The sequence below is a fragment of the Dipodomys spectabilis genome, unplaced genomic scaffold (genome assembly GCF_019054845.1).
Source record: "Dipodomys spectabilis isolate Male_0828 unplaced genomic scaffold, ASM1905484v1 ptg000394l, whole genome shotgun sequence".
Classification (NCBI taxonomy): Eukaryota; Metazoa; Chordata; class Mammalia; order Rodentia; family Heteromyidae; genus Dipodomys; species Dipodomys spectabilis.
Window position 1 is genome coordinate 978528 of NW_024871071.1, and position 23143 is coordinate 1001670.

Below are 23143 nucleotides of genomic sequence, written 5' to 3' on the forward strand. Positions count from 1 at the left end.
TATGTCCAGGGGTGTAATGCACTACTTTGGGGGTGTTGGGGGATTCTCAAGGGAACAAGTACCCGCGTAGCCCACGCGCGCTCGTTTCCGGCGGAACCCGACCCTGAGGTCGGCCGGCGCCCAGGTGCTGTGAAGCGCAGAGCCTCCGCGAAAGTAACCCCCGGGCTCGCGGGTAACTGAGGAGGCAGCCGCCGGCCTCCGCACTTCCTCAGTGCCCGCGGCGACCTCGCACGCACCGGGCCCGCCGGTTCCGGAAGAGCGCAGGGCAGCGTTCCTCCCCATAATCCTCAGTCCCGCCTCCCGGGCCAGATACCCAGGAGAAGCGAGCATCCCAGCCGACCGCCTCAGGACCCAACCGCTGCGCCCGAGCGACAGGGCGAGCTCTGCGCGGCGACGTCACGGCGCGTCGTGCGTCAGGTCAAAGTTCGGCCCCACCTTCTCCCCCCCTCGCTGTCTCCCTCGGCCTGCGCTGCCGCCGACGCCGCTTGTGTGGGCCCGGCTCCGCTCCGCCGCTTTCCTTTCCGAGCGCTGCCCGGCTGGTCGCCATGGCTAACGTGGCTGACACGAAGCTGTACGACATCCTGGGAGTCCCTCCTGGCGCCAGCGAGAACGAGCTGAAGAAGGTATTGGGTGGGGGTCGACCCGGCAGGGTGTGCGGGGCGCGGGGCCTGCGCGACCGGGACCTCCAGGCCGCGCTGTGAGGCGGCCCGCGAGCCGGCGCCGGCCGCGGCGAGCACAGGACGCCGGGTGGCGGCCGCGGCGGCGGAGGGGCCAGCAGCGCCCGAGCCTGCCGTCCGGCCTCGGCTGACCTTGGGCTGCCGGCCCCGCCCGCCCGCCGATGCCTCTAATACAGCCCTTTGCTCCCACGGCGGAGCCCTTTCCTTCCTCCTTGGCCCAGCGAGCGCCGGAGCCGGACGGCCCCTGGCCGCGGCCACTCGCTCGGTCCTCCCCTCCCCGTGCCGAGGTCACTACCCCGGAAAAACAGGTTAGACCGAGGTGCCTGGCGCTGCTCGACTTCACGCCGCGGACTTCGGTGCCGGCTCTCGGGCGCCACGGGGCGGCGCGGCGGGAAGGCCGGGGGCGCTCCTTCGGCGCCTGCGGGCCGATGGGGTTTGTTTCCGGGGAGCGGCGGGTCTCCGGAGCTCCTCCCTCCGCCCTCACCCGGGAGCCGGAGGAAGTGTGGGTCTGTTTGGATGCATTGTTCTGTGGGCAGGTGATCTAAATGTTGGGTGCCGGCTCCAGGAATACGTCGTGGGTCCCGGCCAACACCTGAGTGTAGGCTCACAATAAACGGCCCAATTGTCATCCTTTGAGGTGGTACAGTCTTTGATCTTAGGATTTCAAAGCGCTTGAGACATTTAAGTCATCTCCATGTAAGCATCTCCACGATCCTAGCATTGCAGATAAGGATTTCTGAGCTGGGAAAAATGAGAATGCTCCTTACGCACTGTGTCAAAAGTAAAATGGACTTCCTGTTACTCTACCGGAAATGCTCGTCTGGATTACATAATTCATGAGTTTTGTGTGTGTGTATGTATGTATATGTATGTCAACACTTAAATGCTGTATGTTCAGACCACCTGGTTGAGAGCACTGCCACCCAGGTTACTATTCGCCCCAGTTAATTCCACCGTGTGCCGATAACACCATTACTACCTAGGACCATTCAGCTTATCCCTGACTTTACAGTTAAGAGGGAAGACAGGAGCCATCATGGGTCGTGTGATTTTTAGCTTAGTTCATATTAATGATTTGGTGTCTGTAAGGCTTCATAATTTATCTCTGTTTGCTGGAGTTTTGGTCTTCGTCTGGTTGCTTCCTGGCAATAAAAGGCATTTGACACTAGTGAAAATTATGTTTCAGTATTTTGGATTTTTTTTTATAATATTGTTATATTGCTTGTGTCTGGATCTTAATTGAGTATCATCTATTTTCAGCTGTGACTATTATTCTTTGTTATAACACATGAGCAAGTAAAAAACATTAGCATGGAAAATGTCAAATGATCTGGATAAATAGCTGATACTTTTGGAATATTTTAACTTTGGGACATTACTTCTCAGAATATTGTATATTAGTCATCACGGCTTTAAACTGATGTTTGTTATAACTCTTCTTTAAAATCTTTTTTTAAAGGCATACAGAAAGTTAGCCAAAGAATACCATCCTGATAAGAATCCAAATGCTGGAGACAAAGTAAGTTATTTGAAACTTTCATTCCTGGGGTTTTAGGTATAAACTAAATTTCCCTTGAAAAAAGTAATTTAGGAAAAACCCATCTATGCCCACAGTCAGATTTTCATGTTAAGAATATTTTAGGTCAGGCCTGTAATCCTAGCTAATAGAGAGCTTTAAGATCTAAGGATTGGTGTTTAAAGCCAACGGGGCAAGGAAGTTCATGAGACTGTTACCTCCAGTTAACAACTATAAAAGCCAAAAGTGGAGCCATGGTTCAAGTGGTAGAGCTCTAGCCTTGAGCAAAAAAGCTCAGGGACAGCCTCTAGGCACTGAATTGAATTCAAGCTTCAAGCCCTGGGGCCCCCACAGCCACCTTCCACCTTCCCCCCCCCCCCCACACACACACATTTTAGTTTTGGCTTATGTGATAAAGCATTTGCCTAGCAAGTGCAGAGCCCTGAGTTTAAGCTCCAGTGAAACTAAAAGAACATTTTAGTTTTGTAATAGAAATATTAACATTTTGAGCACTCATATTTAGTAACTAGGACCAAAATCAAAGCAAAGGTAATTTGAAGCGTTTATTAAGTGGTCTTCTACTTGAAAATCCAATTGTTTTCATTTTTTACTTTTTCTTTATAGTTTAAAGAAATAAGCTTTGCTTATGAAGTATTATCTAATCCAGAGAAGCGAGAGTTGTATGACAGATATGGAGAACAAGGTCTTCGGGAAGGTAGTGGCGGAGGTGGTGGCATGGATGATATTTTCTCTCACATTTTTGGTGGAGGATTGTTTGGCTTCATGGGCAATCAGAGTAGAAGTCGAAATGGCAGAAGAAGAGGAGAGGACATGATGCATCCACTGAAGTAAATACCTTTTTTGTGTGTGTTTATAAAAAATATTAAGTTCCTTTTTCAAATGGTAATACTCAGGAAAATTGTCACAGAATGTTCTGGGGGGGGGAATAAATCTTCCTGTTTTCATTATACACAATTTTATTGTAAATTTTGTAATTGCATGTTTGTATTTTGCTTCAGGTCATAAAAAATCGCTATTTACTGAATAGGAAGTTGGTCTCTTAGGCTACTGAGGTCGCTTTGGTTTGTTTTATTTTTTTTTAGTAGCTGTTTTTTTTTTTGGGGGGGGGGTCTGGTCATGGGGCCTGAACTCTGGGCCTGGGTGCTGTCCCTCAGCTCTTCAGCTCAAGGCTAGTGCTCTACCACTTGAGCCACAGCACCACTTCTGGATTTTTTCTTTTTGCTTATGTGGTGCTGAGGAATCGAACCCAGGGCCTCATGCATGCAAGGCAAGAGCTCTACCACTGAGCCACCTTCCCAGCCCCACTTTGGTTTGTTTTATATGCACCTACATTAGTTGTATAAAAGGGCTTTCATTGGAACATTTCCAAAAATGCATACAACCTCCCTAGTCAAATTCACCTACTCTGTCATCCTCTCTTACCTCTCCCCAAGTTACTTTTTATTTACAAACAAAGTTAGTGATTGCCTAGTATGAGTACATGCTAAAGTCATTTACTGCTTAGTCTTCAGTGTAAAAACTCTTAAAATGGTTTCCGTGGAGCTTACTGGCTTTCAGCCTGGCATTAACCTGCCAGCATAAGAATGGTGTTGACCTTGATCTAGGAATCAGCTCACAGCTCTCTATAATATGAAAATAGCAATTACACTTTGCAAAATTTGAGAAATCTTTTTTAACTGATAGTTTTTGACAGATTAATAATGGTTTTACTAGCAAATATGAGAGACTGAATTTAGCTCAAGTGATTAAAATATTTCATTTCTTTAAAAAAAATTTCATGTGGAGTGCAGTAGGTTGCACCTCAGGAGGCTGAGATTTGAATATAGCAGTTTGAAGCCTGTTCAGGCAGGAAAGTCCTTGAGAATCACACCTTCAATAAACTACTCAAAAAGCTGAGAGTGGAGCTGTGGCTCAAGTGTGAGAGTGCTACTCTTTAACAAAAAACTTAGGAACAGTGCCTAGACTGTGAGTTCAAGCCCTAAGACTGGCACACAAAAATTCATTAATTTTTTAAAAAGTCTGTATGTGCTGGGTGCTGGTGGCTTGCACATACAATCCTAGCTACTTGCGGTTGAGGAAAATCATGTAACTGTTGTGAGGTTTCAACCCAGGACCTGGACACTGTCCCTGAGCTTTTTGCTCAAGGAGAGTGCTCTACCACATTGACCCCACACAGCTCCACTTATGATTTTCTGTTTGTTAATTGGAGAGAAGAGTCTCATGGACTATCCTCAGGATGGCTTTAGATTATGATCCTAAGATATCTCAGGATTACAGGTATGAGCCACTGGTGCCTGGCTCGTCAGTTCAAGGCCCAGGACTGGCATAAAAAAAAAATTTGTGAAGCAGTGTACTGGTGGCTCACTCCTGTTATCCTAGCTACTCAGGAGGCTGAGATCTGAGGATTGTGGTTCAAAGCAAGCCTGGGCAGGAAAGTCCATAAGACTTACTCAGTAAACCACCAGAAAACTGGAAGTGGCGCTATTGCTTAAGTGGTAGAGCTCTAGCCTTGAGCTGAAGGACAGTGCCCATGCCGAGTTCAAGCCCCATAATCGACAAAAAAAAAAATGAAAGAAAAAAGTTCCATGTATAATTCAAATTGTAGTCTTGTTGCAGTTCTTATTTTTAAAAAAAGCCCTCAGAAGCATTATTTGAATGCCATTTCAAGAGCAATATATATGTTCTATTTTTAAAGATTTCATAGTATACAGTAAAAATGTTTTTTTGCATGAATTAAAATTGTCTTTCTGTTATGAACATTCTCTTGGGGGTGGCTTCATACTATTTCATTTTATGAAGTACTGCTGTGTAAATCATCAATAAGGTCTTGGCAGTGTTTGTTTAAGTAGTTATATACTAGTCAACAAATCAGTTTATAAATATACTGCATCTTGATTGATACTAATCCTTACTGACTTGGAGGGCGGTAGTAATGTTTGTGTGTGTGTGTCTGTCTGCTGGTCCTGGAGCTTGAACTCAAGGCTTGAGTGCTGATCCTGAGCTTCAAAGCTAGTGATCTAACACTTTAACTACAGCTCACTTCTGGCTTTTTGGTGGTTAATTGGAGATGAGAGTCACATGAACTTTCCTGCCCAGGCAGCTTCAAACAATGATTCTCAGATCTCAGCTCCTAAGTAACTAGGATTATGGGTGTGAGCCACTGGCACTTGACATCTTTATACTTTTGTCTCTTTAACAGATTATCAGGCATACATCAGTATTTGGGGTCTGATTAACGTATGTCTTGTAAAGGGATTGTATATTGAAGAGTGCCAGTTGAAACAAAATTAACTGCAGTAAAAGGTCACTAGGTGTGTGTGTGTGTGCGCGCGCGCGTGCGCGCACACATGCACACATGTGTCAGTACCGAGGCTTGAACTCAGAATTTCCTCTGCATGCTGGCTTTGAATCACTATCCTCAGATCTCAGCCTCCTGAGTAGCTAGGATTACAGGCATAAACCACCAACACTGGCAGAGTTTTAGATTTTTTTTTAAAATTAGTTTGGAAGTTGTCCCTGTAATTGACATATGAATAAAAATAAGTTTGAGGTTTACTACTTTATACAATTCATGTACAAAAATGTACATCAAGTGTATTTAACTTGATACTTTGGAAAATGAAATTCCTTTTTATGCAACCTTTGGGGTCATTGGCCCCTTCGAAAATTTAGTTTAAAAAAGTTGCTCAAGCATAGTGTTGGTTATATTTCAGAGAGTTCTTCAAATCTAAAACTTGGAAAGTCTCAACTCTTTTCCTCCCTCCCTTCCTCCCCCCTCTCTCTCTTTCTTTTTTCCTTCCTTCCTTCCTTCCTTCCTTTTTCTTCCTTCCTTCCTTCCTTCCTTCCTTCCTTCCTTCCTTCCTTCCTTTCTTCCTTCCTTCCTTTCCTTTCTTTCTTTCCTTCCTTTCTTTCTTTGTCAGTCGTGGGGGCTGAACTCTGGGCCTGGGTGCTGTCCCTCAGCTCTTCAGCTCAAGGCTAGCACCTTATCACTTGAGCCACAGTACCACTTCCAGCTGTTTTCTGCTTATGTGGTGCTGAGGAATCAAACCCAGGGCCTCACGCATAGGAGACATGCACTCTACCACTGAGCCACCTTCCCAGCACCTAGAAACATTTTCTTTCTGTCACATTGTAGCTGAGGCAACTTTTTTTTTGGGGGGGGGGGGGCATAATATTAAGTTGTACTTTCAGCCTTTCTAATTATCTTGCAGTAGAGCTGATTTTAAGTCATGCTTAAAGGATCTTGGACAAATTAATATGTTAGTGCCTCAGTTTAATTGTATAAAGTGGGGATAATAATTGTGATTAGAATTAGATTGGGAGACGGGCGCTGGTGGCTCACGCCTGTAATCCTTGCTACTCAGGAGGCTGAGATCTGAGGATTGCAGTTCAAAGCCAGCCCTGGCAGGAGAGACCGTGAGACTCCTATCTCCAATAAACCACCAGAAAACCAGAAGTGACACTGTGGCTCAAGTGGTAGAGCTCTCGCCTTGAGCTGAAGAGCTGAGGGACAGTGCCCAGGCCCAGAGTTCAAGCCCCACGACCGACACACAAAAAAAAAAAAAAGAATTAGATTGCGATAGGAGTTAGTTAGGTTGTTGCCTGAGGTTAGAAAAAGTGATGTTGGGGGCTGGGAAGGTGGCTCCGTGGTAGAGTGCTTGCCTCGCATGCATGAGGCCCTGGGTTCAATTCCTCAGCACAACATAAGCAGAAAAAGCCTGAAGTGGCGCTGTGACTCAAGTGGTAGAGCATTTGCCTTGAGCTGAAGAGCTGAGGGACAGCGCCCAGGCCCAGAGTTCAGGCCCCAGGACCACCACCATCACCACCACCACCACCAACAACAGAAAAAGATGCTGTATAGTTATCAGCTCTTTCAAAAATTATGTCACAACAGATGTGTTGTACATTGTTTTTGAGCATAATACATGTTGTCCATGGTCATAGAATTGTTCTTAAATTCTGAGTTACAGATATAAGACCTTGGTCAGTTGAATTGGTTTAATGCAAGTCTTCCTGAATTACTTCTTTTAAAAAGTTACAGTGGAGGGCTGGGAAGGTGGCTCAGTGGTAGAGCGCTTGCCTTGCATGCATGAGGCCCAGGGTTCGATTCCTCAGCACCACATAAGAAAAAAGAAAAAAGCCAGAAGTGGCACTGTGGCTCAAGTGGTAGAAGGCTAGCCTTGAGTTGAAGAGCTGAGGGAGAGTGCCCAGGCCCAGAGTTCAGGCCCCATGACTGGACCCCCCCCCCCCCCCCCAAAAAAAAGCTACAGTGGAATTTGATGTATCAGCTGATTTTACTATATATTAAGAAATTGGTGGGCAAAATTAGTTTGAACATGATTTTTTTCCTTCTTAGAGTATCTTTAGAAGATCTGTATAATGGCAAGACAACCAAACTACAACTTAGCAAGAATGTACTCTGTAGTGCATGCAGTGGGTAAGTGTGCATTTTGTTTGTTCTTTATGAATGGGGTATTGAAAATCTATATCTGGTAAACATTTTCATAATTTAAAACTCACTACACAACAACACTTTTTGATTCCAGTGTTAATTTAAAAATTAGATGATTGAAAATGAAAGTGAAATGCACAATTTTCTTTGTTAAAATTGAACATGAAAGTGAAATGCACAATTTTCTTTGTAAAGACTGGTTGGAATTGTTTGTGGGCAAAAATATGATTTATAAAATTGCTTGCTTTAGTCAAGGTGGGAAGTCTGGAGCTGTTCAGAAGTGTAGTGCTTGTCGGGGTCGAGGTGTGCGCATCATGATCCGACAGTTGGCTCCAGGAATGGTACAACAGATGCAGTCTGTGTGCTCTGATTGTAATGGAGAAGGTATGTCTGTGGTTTTATATTGGAATGGGTTAGGAATGCAAAAGCTAGAAAGAGTACAATCTTCCTTTTGCTAATTGTATTTATATTCGTCATTTATATTCAATGGGATTCTAAAAGTATAAGAATATTCTATGTATAGGTCTAGTGTATACAGTTAAACAGTAAGTTATGTTGTATATAGTGAAAAGTTGTGTCTTTAATTATTTTAGCTATACAATAGATTTCATTGTAACATTTCTTGTCAGATACACAATATATTCCAATCTCATCTCTCTTGTTGCCTTCGTTTCCTCCTTCCTTCCCTTGTGCTGGTATTAGGCTTGAACTCAGGACCTCCAGCTTTCATACAACTCTGTTATGGCTGATGCTCTACCATTTGAATCACACCTGCAGTTCTAGCTTTTTTGCTGATGAATTAGAGATGAGAGATTCTCATGTCTGGGCTGGCTTTGGACCACAGTCCTCAGATCTCAGCCTCCTGAGTAGCTTGGATTATAGATGGGAGCCACTGGTGCCCAGCAATATCTTCTTTTTTGAGTTTGACTTACCTTGCTCAATATTACACCTCCAATTCCGTTCATTTCCCTGCAAGTAATATTTGAATATATTTTATTATATATATTTTTAAATCTTTTAAATTTGTTTTTGGGCATATCTTGGGCTGATTACCTCATTTGGCTAGTGTTGGGGATTGAACTCAGTGCCTGGCTCACGCTCAGCATGCACTGTATCTCTTATCTGAATCCCTATTCCTGCATGAGTTTTTAGTCAAGTTAATTTCAAGGAGATGGATGAGATGGTTATCCATCCTTTGTTATTTGTTTTTTTTTTTGTTTGTGCTTATTCTGGGGCTAGAACTCATGGCCGGGGCCCTGTCCCTTTTTCACTCAAGGCTAGCACTTTGCCATGTGCCACAGCTCTAGCTTTTTTGCTGGTTAATTGGAGATAAGAGTCTTTATTATCTTTTTTTTTGGCAATTGTGAGGCTTGAACTCAGAGCTTGGGTATGGTCCCTGAGCTCTTTTGCTCAAGGCAAGAGCCACAGCTCCACTTTTGGTGTTCTGGTGGTTAATTAGAGATGAGATTCTTACAACTTTTCTTGCCTGTGCTGGCTTTGAACTGTGATCCTCAGATCTCAGCATCCTGCATAGCTAGGATTATAGGCATGAGCCACTAGCACCCAGCCCTTGTGTCTTTTAAAAGATTGTATTTGATAACTAATGAGATACTAATAGTGTTTAGCTATTCTAATTAGTGTAAACATGGTTAGCTTTTGGGATTAGATACTAGAATTAAGCTGTTCTCACAGAAGTAAATGTTTTAGACTTACTGGGCCAAGTAGTTTGTGTCCCATCTACTTACCTCTGCTCTCCATAAGACAGTATGTAAACAAAAGTGTATGGCTGTTTTATTTTATTTTATTTATATTTTTTGCTGACTTTAAAATACTCTTTAAAAAATTAGTTGCTTTTTATACAGCTATACAAAGTTCTTAACGTTTCTTTGGCAATGGAATATAATGGAATTTTACAACAATATAAAAAAGTTACCTTTGCCTAAGAAACAGTATTTACTGTGTATACATAGTTGACTGACAAAATTCTCTACCATCCAGCACCCTAATTAATCGACGAAATAAGGTACCTCATTATAGGATTTCCAGAAAGACAGACAGATAGACATACACACACGCACACACATGCACACAACCCTTCGGTGGCTCCAAACACAGTATCACGGCCCTGTCTTCAGGCAGCTCGCAGTAATTGCCAAATACAATTCAGTGATAAGAAAAATCTTTTCAGTGATGAAAAACAAAAAAACAAAAACTTGTAAATCCCACTGAAGTACAGCTTTAGTTTAACTATACATAAAAAGTTACTTAACAGGGGCTGGGAAGGTGGCTCAGTGGTACAGCACTTGCCTCATATATATGAGGCCCTGGGTTTGATTCCTCAGCACCACATAAGCAAAAAGGAAATAAAGCCGGAAGTGGCGCTGTGGCTCAAGTGATAGAGCGCTAGCCTTGAGCTGAAGAGCTGAGGGACAGTGCCCAGGCCCTGAGTTCAGGCCCCTCAACCGGAACCAAAAAAAAAAAAAAGTTACTTAACATTTTCTTGTTTCAAATATATTTAACACTCATTTTTTTTTTTTTTGGGTCCGGTTGTGGGGCCTGAACTCTGGGCCTGGGCACTGTCCCTCAGCTCTTCAGCTCAAGGCTAGGGCTCTACCACTTGAGCCACAGCGCCACTCCTGGCTTTTTTCTTATGTGGTGCTGAGGAATCAAACCCAGGGCCTCAGGCATGCAAGGTATGCCTACTCTACCACTGAGCCACCTTCCCAGCCCAACACTCATTTTTTTTTAAGATGAGCTGCCCGCTATGTTTTAAAATATAGCTTTATCAAAATAAATGTATTTCCCAATTTGGCCTGTGGAATATTTCTGGAACACTATTATCCACCAGGTTTTTCTTGTGTGTTTTGTGGGTTTTCTTATTTGTTGTTGTTTGACAAGTGTTAGGAAGGAACCTAACCTAAGGATTGTTACATGCTGGACAAGCCCTGTACCCCTGCCTACATACCCCAGCCCTGGTAGAATTTTTTTATGTGATAATGGAATTGTTTATCTGCAATTGCTCTGTGCAATGGCCACTAGTCACTTGGAGAACTTGAAATGTGGCTTGAAGAGGAGTTGGGGTATATATATAACTTTGGTAGAGCACTTGAACAGAATACTCAAGAACCTGAGTTGGATCTTCAGCACTACAGAAAAAGAAGAGAAGTGGCTGGTTCATCTCAGGGATTCAATTTTTAATTTTCATTATCTCTCACACTGCAGAGCCACATTTCCAGCCTCATTTTCTGAAGCTAGATATTTTACGAGGCAAGAGTTTTAAGAGTTGGAAGCCCAACTGACTTAAATTTTAGTCTTTAGTATTTCTATTAAATCATGCATTAGGAAACCGTGCTGATTTTCCACCTTACACTATGTACAATTTCAGTTTTGCTTCATATTATAATGATTCAGAAGAACATAGAGAAAAGGCTATGTTGTCCTGAAGTAGAGATAGTACCAGTTAAACTCAGACATCTCTGAGAAATTCTTAGTGGCAGTATAAGTAAATAAAAGGAAGAGCCAGAGCCAAGCACTAGTAGCTCACACTTGTAATCTTAGCTACTTGGAAGGCTGAGATCTGAAGATAGGAATTTGAAGCCAGTTTGGGCAAGAAAGTTTGTGAGATTCTTCCCTTGAGTTAAGCACCAAAACAGCCCAAAGTGGAGCTGTAGCTCAAGTGGTAGAATGCTAGCAAGAAAGCTCAGGCCCTGAGTGTAAGCCCCAGGACTGGCACCAAAAAAAGTAAGATCCAGAGTTGGGAGGTAGAACATAGTAGTGGAGTGTGTGCTTTGCATACTCAAAACCTTAGGTTTTATCCTCTGATCCATTGAAGAAAAAAGAAAAATGTAGTAAGCAGTCTTTAATCTGAAATAAACCTTACTAACAACTATACAGTTTAGTAATGAGCCACAAAGAATATTTAGAATTAGAACTGAAAGTAAACTTTTTCTGAAGAAGTGGTTGTAGAAGCTCTAGCATTTGACTTCACAAATGTTTGGTCGTTTTAGGCTTTGTTTTTAACTTTCAGAATAAGATTCGAAGAAAGAATGTGTTGAAAAGCATAGTACTCAGAAATAGTGTGTGGCTGGATCCTCTAGGAAATGTATTTAACAAGATAAGGACATTATCAAGACATACTTAAAGAGTGAAACACAGTACTTTTGCTGGAAGTTTATGTATAATGCTCTTATCTTTGCAGGAGAGGTAATTAATGAAAAGGACCGCTGTAAAAAATGTGAAGGGAAGAAGGTGATTAAAGAAGTCAAGATTCTTGAAGTCCATGTAGACAAAGGCATGAAACATGGACAAAGGATTACCTTCACTGGGGAAGCAGATCAGGCCCCAGGAGTGGAACCAGGAGACATTGTTCTTTTGCTACAAGAGAAAGAACATGAGGTAACTTCGTTTCTTTTATTTATTTATTTAGTCTATTGTGTGGGTTGAACTCAGGGCCTGCTGCTGTCCCTGAGCTCTTTTGTTCAAAGCTAGCACTCTACCACTTGGAGCCACTTCTGGATTTCTGGTGGTTAATTGGAGATAAGACTCATGGACTTTTCTGCTCCAAGCTGGCTTTGAACTGCAATCTTCAGATCTTAGCCTCCTGAGTAGCTAGAATTACAGGTGTGAGCCATCTGTACCTGGTAATTTTTTTTTTCCTGATGGGACTACGGTTTGAACTCAGGGCTTTTTTGCTTGATAGGCAGGCACTCTGCCACTTGTGCCACACCCCCAGTTGCATTTTATTTTAATCTGAATTTGGACTTGCTTTTATGGAATAGATCTATTTGGGTACCCTGGAATAACACTGAGTATAAATGAACTTCTTAAGGACTTAAGATTCACTTCACTCAGCACAGCTTAACACAAGAACTGACTTGTGTAAGACCAACACAAGTTGGTGTAAGACCAACTGGAGGAGTGGCACAATGACAGAGTGTTTGCCTAGTAAGCACAATACCCTGGTTAAAACCCTGTATCAACCAAAAACAAAAAGAAGAGTTCCTCTGAAAATTTGCATTTTACTTGGTAGACAGGTGCTGGGGTTGAACAAACATTTTGCCTCCAAACCCATACCGGTATTTTTAATTTCCTTTAATTTATTTTGTGCCGGTCCTGGGGCTTGAGTTCTCAGCCTGGGCACTCTCCCAGAGGTTTGTGCTCAAGGCCAGTGCTCTACTACCTAAACCACAGCTTCTTCTTGCTTTTTGGTAATTAATTTGAGATATAAGGTTCATGAACTTTGCTATCCAGCCTGGCTTTGGACTGTGATCCTCAGATCTCAGCCTTCTAAGTAGGTAGGATTATAGTGAGCCACAGGTAGTTGGCTTGTTTTTGTCTTTTTATTCTTTCACTTGTTTTACAAATAGAGAATCTCAGTCCTCCTTGCTCTGCTTCACAAATAGCAGGGATTACAGACATGGACCTCCACACCTGGCCTGCGTTTACATTTTGAAAATAAATTTAAAAGATGGTTAACCTTTTAAAATTTTTTCCCAATTTGATGCATTTAATTTTAAAGATCATAAAAGCTGGGCATTGGTGACTTACTCCTATAATCCCAGCTAGTTTGGAGGCTGAGATCTGGGAATCTCAGTTAGAAGCCAACATGGGCAGGGAAGATCTGTGAGTCTCTTATTTCCAGCTAACTACCTAAAAAGCTGTAGCTCAAGTAGTAGTGTTCTAGCCTTGAACAAAAAGCTCAGGGATAAGGCCCAGGACCTGAGTTCAAGCTTAGGATCTGTACCACCCCCACCCCCCAAAAAAAGGAAAGAAAAGAAAAGAAAGTTTAAATCCCTCAAGACAGAGCATATTGTGGAGCAGATTATGAGAAAGTGATTGCATTCACTCACAAGATTGTGACTATTCAATGTTCAGGGACCTGAGCTCAAGCTTAGGATCTGTACCACCCACCCCACAAAAAAGGAAAGAAAAGAAAGTTTAAATCCCTTCAAGACAGAGCATATTGTGGGGCAGATTATGAAAATTTGATTGTATTAACTCACAAGATTGTGACTAGTCAGGATTCAGTACACTAGTCACATTTTATGCTTTAGAATTCTGACTCAGGATCGTACAATTGAAAGATTTGCCTGCCACCGCTCCCCCCCTCCCCCCATACACTCTTTTTTGAGGGAGTGGTAATGGGCATTAACCTTGGCTTTACAGTTACTGGATGAGCAGCCAACACCACCTGCTTTTCTTTTGATTTAGTTTTGAGGTAAAGTCTTAATATTCTTGTCTTGTACTATCATGAGCTGAGATCCTTCTATTTATGCTTCCTATATAACTGAGATGACAGGTATGTAGCACTATACCCAGTTATTTGTTGGAAGATTTTAGTAACTTTTTGCCTGGTTGGCTCTCATCTTGAGTCTCTCGGTCTTCACCTCCCAAGTAGCTAGGATTATAGATATGAGCCTCTTTTATTTTGTGCATTACACCATACAACCATACAAAACATGAGAGGTAGAAAAACAGCCAAAACTTTAGTTTTTATTTTTTTTAACATTCTGGTGTCAGACCTGGGGCTTTAACTCAGGACCTGGGTGGTGTCCCTGAACTTTTTTGATCAGGGTTAGTGTTCTACCATTTGAGCTTCACTTGCTGCTTTTAGCTGGTTAATTGGAGTTAAAAAGTCTTTCAGATTCAGACTTTCCTTCCCAGACTGGCTTTGAACTGTGATGCTTAGATCTCAGCCTCCTAAGCAGCTAGGATTACAGGCATAAGCCATCAGGGCCTGGCCAAAAATTGAATTTTTTCATCAGCTTGGGTATAGATAATGGTACAGACAACACCAGAGTAGTTTTATTAACAGTGCAGCAGCTTGAGAATCATGAGGAAGCTAAGAAAGAGCACTTTTTCTTGGATTTTTTTTTTTCAGTCGGGAATGTTAACTGATGGTGAAACCTTTTTCTGCCCTAACTTGTCCTTAACATGTAATTAGGATTTACAGGCAAAAGATTTAAGTTCTTCCATTTACCACCTTTGGTGTCTCTGGGCTTTTGCTTACTGGAGATAGTCTATCTGTTTCAGCAGGAGTATTGGAAAATTACATGAGACCATGAATGAATGAATTTACTCTCATCAAAGCAGGAGGCATTTGGAAGTTACTTTAAATAGTTGGGATCAGTAAAATTGCACGAAATTGCTAACCAACATCAGAATGTAGCTAATTGACTGGGGTAGAAAGTAAAAGATGGTAAAGGTTAGAAAAGAAATTGTAGTTTTTTCTGGTTTCATTATGACTAGTAAAGTTAAATCTGAGGCAAAGATGAGATTTAAGTATTTTAGTTAACATGTTAGCGAAATGAGTCCCTTCCCATAGTTTAGTCCACTCCTTCCTTTCTCCATAGCTTAGCATGCCCCCTTCCTAGACAACACCAGTCCCATGTAGTAATGGCAGTAAATAATAAACTTCTAGCCCCCTTTACCTTGGGATGGCACTTCTCTGGAGCAGCTACCATCATATAAGGCAACAAGAGCCCCTTAGAGTGACCTTCAGGTCTGGGCAGTTACAGGACCCCTTATCTACTAGTCTGCCATGATGAAGCCCCTGGCCCACATGTCCACACTAGGGTCTCTGCTCCTAGCCCCTCCTAAATCCCCTAGATTATATAGGTCATCCCAGACAATAGCTAGTGCTTCTTCTCACTTCTCCCTTGTGAGGAGTCTTGCCAGCCCCCTTTCCCTACAATAAACCTTTCTTTGTTCTCTGTACCTGGATGTCTGTGTGGTTCTCTGGCAAAGTCTAATCTTTTTTTTTTTTTTTTTTTTTTTTTTTTTTACATGACAACTTGTACTTCTCATTGTTGCAACAGGTCCACCTGTATCCTTAAACAACTGGTTTTTCCCCATCTCCTCCACAAGTTATACTGACATCAAATATAGTGAAAGCAGGGGTTATACTGTGGGGGAGGGACATACAAAGCAACCAAGAGATAATCTTATAAATGCGTTAGAAACACATGCATGAAAGAAAAAAACATTAAAATACATATCTAAGGGTTCATTTTCCTGACATCACATTATCTGACCTTTTCCGCTTGACTCATACATATACTAAATATTGCAAATAAGGGAAACCATGGGACCTATGTTTCTTTGGGCCTGGCTTACTTCACTTAATATAATTTTTTCCAAGTTTTTAATTAATCTTTTTTTAAGCTAACAACATACCTCTGAAAATAATGAGTTATGTACAGAAAACTAGAATAGTTCAGACTAGAACATGGAACTACTTGTTTTGTTCAAGAAAAACTTTGGTTTTTGGCTAAGCCATCCTCCCCTCCCCTCCCACCCATCCCCCAGTCCCAACACTGCTAAAGGAATTGAACCCATGATAACATGGGGATAGATTAAGAAACACACTAGCATTTTAAGTTATTTTCTCTATTTGAATTTTTAGCATCAACTTGTCAAATCTTCCTACCTCAACCAAAATACAGATTACCCAGATACTTTTAACTGAAATCACTTCAAACTCTCCTATATGGTATTCCTTCCTGCCACTCACTACATACAGCTTCAACCAAAGACTGGTGAATGATGATTCTTGGAATATTGTTAGCATTTTGCTGTATATTAGCATTTATTATATTACAACTTAACAGCATTGAAGTTTTCCTTAAGACTTACTGATTTCATTGTGAGGAATGTACATAGATAGCATACATTTATTGATTCTCAAACCTTAGTATTGCAGTTCCCCTGGAGGTCTTTTTAAAACTAGTTTGCTAGGCTCCACCTCCATTGTTTCTGGCAGAACGTGGAATAGGGGCCAAGAGTATGTACTTGCTATTCAAGCTATTACCCATGACTACACGAGAATCATTGCTTATGATTATACTTTTGTTTATACCATAGGTTAATTTAGGGGGGAAGTATATTTTTCAGGTTCTAACAAACCAGCCAAGACTGCTTTTTTTTGTGGCTTTGTTGATTCTGGGTTTTTTTTTGGTTTGTTTGTTTGGTTGGTTTTGGTGTTACTGGGGTATAGAACTGAGAGCCTCCCTCCCTGCCCCTTTTTTTGTTGGCAATGGGGCTTGAACTCCAGGCAGGGATGCTGTCCCTAAACTCTTTGGTTTAAGGCTAGTACTCTACCACTTTGAGCTATAGCTCCACATCTGGTACTCTGGGGGTTAACTGAGGATAGTGTCTCATGAACTTTCCTACCCAGGCTGGCTTTCAACCAGGATCTTCAAATATCAGCCTTCACATTATCTAGGATTACAGGTGTGAGCCACCAGTGCCTGGCTCTAAGGGTCATCTTGTGTTTGCTAGGCACATGCTATACCAATTGAGCCTTGCCTTAGCCTTTTGACTTTTTTCAGGTAGTGTCTAACCTTCTTTGCCAGGCCAGCCTACTCCCACAGTGGAGATGTGCCTGGCCCAAGATTCTTCTTTAGAACCAATGTTAACCAGTTTCCTGCCCCCACACCTGGTTATTTTTCTGTCTGGGAATTGTGGAATCCGTAACCTGACTTAAATTGAGCAGTGAAGTAGACATGTTCTCAACTTTTGGGTTTTGGGAAATAAGAATAGGTTACTAAAGAGGAGGAATATGCATGTCTTTTGTGTATGGGTAGTGACTTTCTGGTAATTCTGGTGCCTCCTTTTCAATTCTGTGGTTCTAGTTGTAGCATAGCAATTTGTCAACTGTCGTGGCACTGGGGAGTAATGTGTCCTTTAGCATGCTGTGGGGATTATAATGAGGTGTTACAGAATTTTCTGGCAGTCACTTTGGCATCGGTCCTAGATCCAACAGGTTTCACCTGCATTGAGACATCTGGCCTATAGGCCTCTTTGTCCTTAAGCAAGATGAAGCTGGGCACCAGTGGCTTATCATGCTTGTAATAGTAACTATGCAGGAGGTTGACATCTGAGGAAAGTCCATGAGACTCCTTATCTCCAATTAAGCATATCCCCCCCCCCCCCAAAAGAAAAAACTCGAAGTGGAGCTGTGGCTCAAGTGGTAGAGCACAAGTGTTAAGCAAAACAGAAAAATAGGACAGCTCCCAGGCCCTAAATTCAAGTACCAGGACCAGCACGAAAAAAAGAAAAAAAAAAAGATGAATCTTGGCATTGGTGTTTCACTCCTGTAATGCTAGCTACTCAGGATCTCAGTTCAAAGCCAGCCTGGACAGGAAAGTCCATGAAGCTTTTATCTCCAACTAACCACCAAACAGCTAGAAGTAGAGTTGTGGCTTACATACAGGAACAGTGCCCAGGCACTGAGTTTAAGCCTCAGAACTGGCAACAAAAAAGATAAGGGGATAAGAATTCTGCTGGGTCACTTATGTAGTAAGTATACTAAGTAGTAGCAGATACTTACATTGAAAACCCAGGTGACCTTGCTGGGCGCTAGTGGCTCTTAGGCTGAGCTCTAAGGATTTTAATTCAAAGCCAGTTGGAGCAGGAAAGTCCATGAAACTCTAAACCACCATTTTGGTTAGAGAGCTGTGGCTCAAGTGGTAATATGTCAGCCTTGAGTGAAAAAGCTAAAGGAAGTTCCCATACGCTGAGTTTAAGCCCTAGTCAGTTCACATACATACACATACAGAACATACTATGTGACCTTCCACCACAGTTTTGTTTTTTGGGTGCTGGTCCTTAGGCTTGAACTCAGGGCCTGGTTACTGTTTCTGAGCTTCTTTTGCTCAAGACTAGCACTCTCTACTTGAGCCACAGTTCCACTTCCAGTCTTTGGTAATTAGTTAGACATTGGCTTTTGAACCAAGACCCTCAGATTCCAGCCTCTTGAAGTAGCTAGGATTGATTAGGTAATCCTATGTAGATATAGGCTACCGGCACCTGGTTATAACTGAACTTGGTGTGTGTGTTAGTAGTGGGACTTGAACTCAGGGCCTTGGGCACTATCCCTTAGTTTTTTCTGCTCACAGCTGTGTTTCTGGCTATTAGTGGTTAATTAAGTTAAGGTTCTCTTGGACTTTTTTTTATTTTATTGTAAAGATACTGTATAGAGGGTTACAGTTACATGAGTGAGGTAATGAGTACACTTCCTCTTGAACATTGTTACCCCCTCCATTGTTTTCCTCCTACCATCCCTTCCCTCCCTACCTTCCCCGAGGTTCTTTTTTTTTTTTTGATTGTGATTAAGTGATTACATAGTTTCCCGAATTTCACAGTATTGTGGGATAATGATGCTCATTTAAAGTCACAAGTTCATTCTAACTTTCCTGGAGCAAATTGTCTATCACAGTCTATAACATATAATGGTGTTCACGTTATACACCATACATGTGATCAGCAGCATGGGGATATTTAGTAGTGGTTGACCAGATTTTCTTGGACTTTTCTATGACCCTCAGATCTCAACCTCTTGAGAAGCTAGGATTTATAGGCTTGAGCCACTAGTTCTCAGTTTGGCTGAGCTTTTTAGTATTGAACATCCTTTGTTAGGATCGTGTCTGGTAATACTCCAGCTTGACCTATTTGGTTTTCTATATAGGCCATAGGTTTTTCAGCCCAGGGACATAATTAGAAAATGGGCCAATATTGCAAAGTAAACCTGTTGTTAGTTTTTGGTGCCTCAGCTTTGTTCTCTTCCTAGTGTTTTTTAAATTCCAGAGCCACCTTCATAGAAGCTTATATCATTCTGCTTCCTAATACTGATTTAGAAAATTTAGGATAGAGACACTTGTCCTTGGTGTTGAATGGTAGAATTAAGATTTTGAAATTGACTGAAAGATGTACAGCAGGATAATTTCTTGAAAGTAAGTTTGTGTATTTTGTCTTAGGTGTTCCAGAGAGATGGGAATGACTTGCACATGACATATAAGATAGGACTTGTTGAAGCTTTATGTGGCTTTCAGTTCACATTTAAGCACCTTGATGCACGTCAGATTGTGGTGAGATACCCCCCCGGCAAAGTAATTGAACCAGGTAAGTCTTAACTTTTGTTTGGTATAGGATTCTCTATACTATAACTTTTAGGTTTTATATTCCTTTCAGAGGAATATTATTGAACTCATTTCTTGGGTGAGATTTTTACCTTTTTCCTTTTCATAGGATGTGTTCGTGTAGTTCGAGGTGAAGGAATGCCTCAGTATCGTAATCCCTTTGAAAAAGGTGATCTTTACATAAAATTTGATGTGCAGTTTCCTGAAAACAACTGGATCAACCCAGACAAGCTTTCTGTAAGTAGTTTTTTGTTTTGTTTTGTTTTCAGTTTCAGCAACTAGAACATTTGTGTTCTTGTTTGAGACAGTGTCTTCCTATTTAGCCCAGGCTGGCGTTGGATTTAGATTCAAGTGCTAAGCAACTTGAACCTCTTCATTAAAGTGTATTGTTTCTTCAATATCTTCCATTTAGTTTAAGTGCTAAGATTAGATCCCATAATTTGAGTTTTTAGTTTTTTGAGACAGACTGGATTTCTAGTCTAGGATAGTCTTGAATTGAAAATCCTCCTGCTGGACCTCCCAAATTCTGAGATTATATGTGTAGGCAACCAGGAACTGAATTTTACCTTTTTGTGTGTCTGTGGGTACTAGTTCTTCACTTGAACTCAAGAGTTTCGTGCTTGGGTGCTTATTCAGTCACAGCTAACACTCTGCCACTTGAGCCATGCCTTAGGTCTGTATTTTGCTAATTAATTGGAGATAGAGTCTCACAGCTTTTCTGCCCAGGCTAGCTTGGATTCTAATCCTTCAGTAGCTAAGATTACAGATATAAACCACAGGCACCCAGGTACTTTTAAAACATTTGTATTAACTGATGGATTTGCCTCGTTATTATGAAAATGCAGACTGCTAATGTAATGTTCATGGGGCTAAACCAAAGAAATTGTAAGTGGTCGTTGGGATTCTTGGGAATCCCTGGAGAGCAAGTCCCTTACTTAAAAGGGAAGAAACCCGCCCCCCCCCCCCAATACTCTGTATTAAAGATTCAGGAGGGCAGGTCTGCAGTGAAAATTTCCAGGTTTTCCCTCCTTCCCTCCCTCCCTCCCTCCTTCCCTCCCTCCCTCCCTCCCTCCCCTTCTCCCTTTGTTTCTTTCTTTGTTTCTCTCTCTCTTTCTCTTTCTTTCTTTCTCTGTCTCTTTCTTTCCTTCTTTCTTTCCTTTCTTTCTTTCCTAAAAAGATAGGCAGGTTTGGCCTATGGGTGATCAGTTTGTGATTTCTGACTAGAAGTGCAAGGACCAGTCACTTTTTTGTGTGGGTTCTCAAACCTACCTGGATTGTATCAAAAGGGAAGTGGATGATAATGCTGTAGCTAACTGTCATTTTGTCTGTTTCTGTGAAGGAATTAGAAGATCTTCTGCCATCTAGGCCAGAAGTTCCTAATGTAATTGGAGAAACAGAGGAAGTAGAGCTTCAGGAATTTGATAGCACTCGAGGCTCAGGAAGTGGTCAGCGCCGTGAAGCCTATAATGATAGCTCTGATGAAGAAAGCAGCAGCCATCATGGACCTGGAGTGCAGTGTGCCCATCAGTAAACTCTGCAAACATTTGCACAGGTGGATTTTCTTTCCACATTTGCCTGATTTGTTCTCAGTAATCCAGCTATTGGAGTGTCTGATCAATCCAGATGAACTGATGGACATCTGTTGGTCTATGTGTAACTTTTAAATTGGTATAGTATCTACAGAGTGTATAATTTAAACTAACCACAAAGCTTTACATCTTCATTTCGACTGTTCTGTAGCAGAATAAAGCACTTGAAAGGAAACAAGACTCCCTTTCACACATGGGTTATAAGTTTCAGTCCTGGTATCTATGCTTGATTTTTACCAGTTTTGTGTAGATTTTATGTTTCATACTTTAAATTCAAATCCCACATTGTAAAGTTTGTACAATTCGTCCTGAAGCTTTGTGTTTGGCTGCACCTGCATAAGCTGCTACAAATAGAATAAAGAATTTCATAGCCTGTGTCTATCATTTAGATGCATGGAAAAAATGGGCCTTGCACACAATGGGTTTGGAGCTGACTGGGAACAATGGGAGAAATTACATTAGTGGTGGTTGTAAATTTTTTTTAACCATCTTGTGAAAGGTTTCAGTAAATAATAAAAAGCAGTTGGTGTAAATTATTCTGTGTCACATTTCTAGAAGGAAGAATATTTTGAAGTGTAGAATGTATCATTAAACTGAAGAATGTATCTTTAGTTCTGTTATTAAACAGCCCTTAAGAAACCCATTGACCTGAAGCTTATGTTCAGGCACCTGCCCATTTTGTAGGTTTTAAAAGATGCTAGAAACAGGCTTTATTGACTTCAGTTGATGCTTGATAGGGTCAAGGATATCATCTTAAGTTATGATTCAGAACTTTGGGGCTAGCCCAGGTCTGCATCTCTCATATGCCTCTTTTTAAAAATAAAGCAAATCAGTAGTAGAACCATGTTTGCATAGAACCTGTCAACATGCTGTTTTCATTAAATGTTAAGTTTAAAAAGCTCTGTCTCCATTAAATTGAATATTTAAAGTTGGGGGGGACATTTTGATTTTTAAAAAAAATAATGTTTTATAGAATAGGCTCAGGCTGGTATGAGGAATAAATCAGGTAAAACTATGAAAGGTTGTTCCTCATCCTTCCATCTTACTACCTTTTTATTCCTGAAGTAGATCATTTTAGAACATATTACTTGAGGGAAAAGGGGCATAAGATACCCTTTACATGTGTAAAGGCACAAATGTGGAAAACTGAAAACTAGTTTTAAAACTTATGCCATCTCTGAGCCTCAATACATTACTGTTAATTTCTAAGTCTGTTAGAACCTAATTAACAGAAGATGTACTGACTTAATCAAGACCTGTGAGGTTTAAATTATTGCCCTTATCCACTCTACCTCCATTGTACAAAAACTTCTGCAACAAGCCTGGGCAAGAGTGAACAGCATAATACTTTTGTATCCAAGGTTATCTCCCCACAGCACTTTAAGCAGTAAGCAATGCAGTGGCAATATAAACTGTAGCCTTTCCAATAAAGGTTTATGAAACAGTTGTTCAGTGAAGTGTTTCTTTCAGTTCTCAGGTTTTGTGTTTTTTTTTCTTTTTAACTACCCAAGTTCTTTGTTGTAACCTTAGCAAAAAAATATGTTTGGAAGAAAGGGAGACCCTATTAGTTGCATTTACTTGCCTCAATTTATCTGTTGTGCACCTGTCAAAAAAGTAAGTGTATATAGCCATTTTTTAAACTATTGCGGTATAACTTAAACATAAAACAACTTTGTAGAAAGTATACATCACATTTCAGTGACACAAGATAAAATCTAAGCAATGAACAGTTGTTGAGTCCAATGCCTGATCATTTTTGGAATTAAGTCTGATGATCTAAATCCCTGAAAAGGAACTCTAGGAAAACAGTATACCTCTGTTAGTGTATGAGGACTAGGGAACCAGTGTTACTTTTCTTTTTTTAAAAGTAATTTGTGAGTTCAAGCCCTACAACTGACAAAAAAAAGTATATTTGAGATCTTAAGGCTGATCGCAAGTGATTTGTCTCAGCTTCCAGAATATATATATAT

General features: G+C 41.4%; 1 protein-coding gene across 1 annotated transcript; it reads left to right on the top strand.

Moving 5' to 3' along the window:
• The first annotated feature begins 427 nt into the window (after window positions 1-427).
• On the top strand, window positions 428-22620 carry Dnaja2 (DnaJ heat shock protein family (Hsp40) member A2). The gene is made up of 9 exons (XM_042667364.1): window positions 428-623; window positions 2137-2196; window positions 2818-3041; window positions 7571-7651; window positions 7917-8050; window positions 11865-12061; window positions 19423-19567; window positions 19694-19821; window positions 20924-22620. Exons 1-9 carry the CDS (start codon window positions 546-548, stop codon window positions 21113-21115), a joined length of 1239 nt encoding a protein of 412 aa, XP_042523298.1. The 5' UTR covers window positions 428-545; the 3' UTR covers window positions 21116-22620.
• The last annotated feature ends 523 nt before the right edge of the window (window positions 22621-23143 follow it).

Bases quoted from the DNA above. Each gene is read 5' to 3' on its own strand.
- Dnaja2 (XM_042667364.1), top strand. From the start codon at position 546: ATGGCTAACGTGGCTGACACGAAGCTGTACGACATCCTGGGAGTCCCT. The intron at 2,197-2,817 runs GTAAGTTATTTG...TTTTCTTTATAG, and splicing joins ATCCAAATGCTGGAGACAAA to TTTAAAGAAATAAGCTTTGC. The intron at 8,051-11,864 runs GTATGTCTGTGG...TTATCTTTGCAG, and splicing joins CTCTGATTGTAATGGAGAAG to GAGAGGTAATTAATGAAAAG.